The 5,046-nt window shown below is 49.6% G+C and overlaps 1 protein-coding gene across 1 annotated transcript in view; it reads left to right on the top strand.

The window, feature by feature from the left end:
* APEX2 (apurinic/apyrimidinic endodeoxyribonuclease 2) overlaps positions 1 to 5,046 on the top strand; it is a 14,017-nt gene extending 8,971 nt beyond the window's left edge. The window contains exon 6 of the mRNA XM_018569130.1: positions 4,101 to 5,046. Coding sequence (XP_018424632.1) covers positions 4,101 to 5,039 — 939 coding nt within the window. The 3' untranslated portion in view covers positions 5,040 to 5,046. The remainder of the gene's footprint in view (positions 1 to 4,100) is intronic.

Below are 5,046 nucleotides of genomic sequence, written 5' to 3'. Positions count from 1 at the left end.
CCAGAGACGCACACAGAGGCGCGCAGGGACCCCTCAGAGGCGCGCAGGGACCCCTCAGAGGCGCGCAGGGACCCCTCAGAGGCGCGCAGGGACCCCCCAGAGGCGCGCAGGGACCCCCCAGAGGCGCGCAGGGACCCCCCAGAGGCGCGCAGGGACCCCCCAGAGGCGCGCAGGGAGCCCTCAATCTCTTTTTCTGCAGCTCCTGTTGTCAATGAACAGGAATCCTCTATACTGAGTGTTCCTGATCATTCATAACATGAGGACAGAGTATGTTTACTATAACTACAATTATGAATGAACAGGAAGTGATGTAGATGTGATGTAGATCACTTCCTGTTCATTCATAATTGAGGATATACTAACCATACTCTGTCCTCAATTATCTACAAACACTCGGCGATCACCGACTGCTTGTATCCGCTCTCCATCCTGACAGCTGTCACAAAAGGCTGAGCGGTGCGGGGAGGAGAGCTCGATCTGACAGCTGACTCCTCCCCCGCACCACCGGCCGGCCTCCTGTGACAGCACTGGCTGTCTCCTGCCCACACCGCTGCTCTCCTGATCTGTGATAGGAGTCTGAGCGGTGTGGGGAGGAGAGACGCCGACCGCTCACATCGCTCTCCTGCAGCGCTCGGCCTCCTGTGACAGTTTCTCTCCTCCCCGCTGGGACAAAGAGCAGCGCCCAGTGTCATTTTCGGCCGATATATCGGTGCATCCCTAGTTTGGAGAAGGGAACAATTTAGGCCAAAATAGCCGATTTGGAAACAGTCTTCAATTCGGCTCACTTTCCAGTTCAGCTATGTCCTACATTTTTCCCTCCTCCCGCCTTCTCCCTTTTGGGAACGACCCTTTAGGATTGTATGTACATGAAGCTCCAGGGACACAGTGGAAATACATGTGTTCTTTTCTTCTCTTCTGGACCCCCCGACCCCCCCAGCCAACTCCTGCATTGCAGGCTCCCCCTCACTACGCCATCGCCTCCTGCCCAGTCTGATCATAGTAACCCATCTAGATACTCCTGATGAGGGAGCGCACCTTTAGAGGACATCAACCCTCTACCAACCACATGTCTGACATTTGCACTTAAGATTGTTTCTTATTCTCCGTGGCCATAGGAGATAAAGAAACGTATCTCAAAGGTAAATATTCCCTGGTGATCCTAACGATTTCTGAAGATAATAGGTTTACTAGTATAATAGGGACAACAAGCAAAACAGGCTAGTATACCTACAATGGCAACGAGTTACATACAAATCTGCACCCAGTTTAACCATACACCGTGCAATCTCAGGAATAAAATAGAGAAGGATATGAAACATTATCGCAAGAATTCACCCTGCGCGCTGTTAATTAGAATTGCAAAAAGAAAACTAATAATAAAATGTAATCGCTATGATTTCAGAGTAAAGAAAGTTAATTCTTCATATATGATCAATATCTCACCAATCCTTCAAAAGAAAAATGTTCATCTCCCCCAGCCACTATTTGCTTTCTTCCAATTGATCGGTTCAGAAATGGTAGTTGATTGGTATGATTCACTCATATCGTTTGCACTCAGTTGAGTAAGCCTCGGATGTGTATGACGACTTACTCAACCTCAGACAATAATCATCGGTGATATCAATCTTGAAACAATCGGGCGAATTAGCCGTCTTGGAGTTTTTATGTTTCTTGGTTGGTTTTTCATATGGGGCAAAGATATCCTTAATCCGGGTCTTTCTTGTTTCATTTCTTTTATTTACTGACCTTGAAGTCTTAAAGGTCTTTCAGCATTGTCAATTGTGATTCCAGGGTTACTCAAATCTTAGACTTCATTTGCAATGTTTATCTCTTTGAATTTAGTTGGTTAGTACAATAGCTGGTTCCTCAAGGGTCCCCCTGTATTGTTTGTTCATTGCTTAGTTTTGTACACAATGGGCTGTTTTGGTTGATTAATTTACCTGTCCAGCACAGACTTCTGGACCCTTGCACAGAAAAGTTTGATTTCGTTTCTGTACAAGTCATAGTTCATCAGTTTTTGTAATTTTATATAGAAATACCCTGACACACCAAGCATTTAGTCATTGCTTACTCCTCTGTAGCCATTGCACTCTCTATTGGACATATTTTGCACATGATAAATATTGTATTAAAGGAGAACTATGGGGTCAGGGCTTTTCCCCATCGTTCTCCTTAGGGTAACGGGAGGACACAAACTAGCGTCCTCCCGTCACCCTAGGCTCAGTATATAGGGAGCTACAGCTCGCGGTATACTGAGATTGCTATTCTTATCTACGCCGCCCAGCTGGGCACTCCCTGTATTTCCAAAACTTCAATAGAAGACGTGTAAAAGAAATACATACGTGTCGGGGGTGGGATTTAAAAAAAAATAAACAACCTACTTGTGCGAGGGCTAAATCCGGGGCCCAGTCGAGGACAAGCAGGCTGCTACAAGTGATCTCAGCGGCTCCACTACCGAGCAGCGGCTCCCCCGCTCTACATTTAGCCCTGCTTGCCTGCCCTCGTTGTAGCTATAACAGCCTCCACTCTTCTGAGAAGGATTTCCACAAGATTTTGGAGTGTGACTGGGTAATCTTCCCATTTAGCCATAACAACATTTATGTGGTTAGATATTGATGTTGGAGGGGAAGACCTGGCTCATAATCAGCATTCCAGTTCAAAGTTGGGTTGAGGTCAGGGGTTCTGGGCAGGCCGCTTGAGTTCCTCCCCACCAAAGTCCTGAAACCATGTCTTTATGGAGCTGGTTTGGTATACAGGGGCACAGTCGTGCTGGACCAGAGGAAAGCCTTCTCTAAACTGTTGTTACAAAGTTGGAAGCGGGCATTATTTTAAAATGGCTTTGTACGCTGTACCATTAACGTGGCATTAAAGCCTAAATCCCCCCCCCCCCATCCTGGTGTAAGGACTTACCTTAAATGATGCCTTTTGATCCAATCATCATCTTCTTTCCAGTAGTTTTCAGGAGTTCCTCCAGCGCTGGTGCCGGTCTCTGATCCAGCTCTGACTCCTGCCACTTCCTGTCCCATGTAGTCTGTGCGGGTGCACGCTGCCTCCATTGACTTACCTTGTGTCTCTCCTCGTCTCCCAGACGAAGATCTGTACTGGGCATGCGCCCAACCCATGATCCTTTGTGGCCGCCCGAGGACGAAGATGTGTACTGGGCATGCGCCCAACCCATGATCCTTTGTGGCCGCCCCTGGACGTAGATCTGTACTGCACATGCGCCCGACCCATGATCTTTTGTGGCCGCCCGAGAATCTACAGATCTTCGGAGGGGAGCGCGCGGGGAGACAGGTTAGTTTAAACCCCTTTTTTGTTAACTTTTTTATTTTATTTATGTTTTTGCATATATCTACTGCTTGCTGGCCGCAGATATATGCAAAAAACACGGGAAGCTTTAAAGGAGAACTTTGAGGGGGCGGGGAGGGGGGTGCTTTTCACTCACCCTCATAGTTCTAGCCGACCTGTGACAATGAGACTGTCACAGGTCGGCTCAGTAGATGGGGAGGTGAGCGAACACATACCGGCGTTCGCTCACCTCTCGATCCTGTCACGGCTCTCTGCCATGACAGGGGAGGGGATGGATTCCCCCCCTCCCCGCTCCGATCCTCCAGCGCTGACTGGTGGATCGGACGGGGGAGGGGGCGGGGACAGCTGGCTCTGCCTCTAGATAGGCAGAGCCAGCTGTCAGTCACGCAGCTGGGCGGATACAGACATCGATGTCGGGATCCGTCCGGCTGCGGCGTCTCAGTATACCGCGGGCTGTAGCTCCCTATATACTGAGCCTAGGGTGACGGGAGGACTCTAGTTTGTGTCCTCCCGTTACCCTAAGGAGAACTATGGGGGAGAAGCCCTAACCTCATAGTTCTCCTTTTAATGATTCTTTAACAGTACCATTCACCGGAAACACCTGAACTCAATATTTGGAGGGGCGTCCCCCTTCTTCTGGCCATATTGCACATTTTTCGACCCAATCTCCCTTTTTACAGCAAATACACGCTTGACTGGCTCCCCCCACTTTTTTTCCATGTCACTGAAATGTAATGTTTCCATTTGAAGATCGATCATATTTAATCTGACATTTGGTTTCAATTTTTTAGGAAGCCTTTGCAGAGAACCCGGGACGTCATTGGTTGAACCAGTTCCTCTGTGACCCAGCCGTGGCTAAATCAAGTGATGGCGGTCCACCAGAAGGAGGCCTTTTCTTGGATACCTTCCGTTACTTCCACTCCACTCAGAGAAATGCCTTCACTTGCTGGCACTCTGCCTCAGGGGCCCGACAGACCAACTACGGCACCCGCATTGACTACATTCTGGGTAACGGAAGCCTGGTTGAGACGGAATTCGCGGATTGCGTTATTATGCCGGAGGTGGAAGGATCTGACCATTGTCCGGTGAAGGGATTTCTGAAATGTAGGCCGCTTGCAGCAGATAGATGTCCTCCTCTCTGTACTAAATACCTCCCGGAGTTCGCAGGGCGGCAGCAGAAGCTGTCTCAGTTTTTCGTGATTAGGAACAAAGACCTTTCAGACTCCGGTGCGGAAACGAAGGACCCGTCGGGGTCTCAGTCTTCCACGGAAGGATCTGATCCAGTTTCCGCCCGGAAGAGGACACAAGGAAAAGTGAACGGGACTGTTGGAAAGAAGAACAAGGCGGACAGCAAGGGCGGGCAAGGCAGCCTGCTTGGGTTTTTTAGGCCGGCGGCACAGAAGGGAACTGCTTCACAGTCGCAAACTAACACCGATAAAGTGGAACCCGGAAAAGAGCTTCCCCGAGGTACAGAAGACGTTCCATTTGCGCCTCAGAACGTTAACCAACAACAAGCAACCTTTTGGAAGTCTTTGCTTAAAGGACCACCACCTCCACCCAACTGTAAAGGCCACGGGGAGCCCTGCGTCTCGCGGACGGTGAAGAAGGCCGGTCCTAACTGCGGACGCCAGTTCTACGTGTGCGCACGTCCCGTAGGGCATTCGTCCAACCCGCAGGCCCGGTGCAACTTTTTCCTTTGGGTCAACAAGAAGAATGGCGCGGATGGATGACAAAGGA

This window comes from Nanorana parkeri, unplaced genomic scaffold (genome assembly GCF_000935625.1).
Source record: "Nanorana parkeri isolate BGI_ZX_2015 unplaced genomic scaffold, ASM93562v1 scaffold1291, whole genome shotgun sequence".
NCBI lineage: Eukaryota > Metazoa > Chordata > Amphibia > Anura > Dicroglossidae > Nanorana > Nanorana parkeri.
The sequence above is the reverse complement of the archived record's forward strand: the minus strand, read 5'-3'. Positions and strand labels throughout refer to the sequence as shown.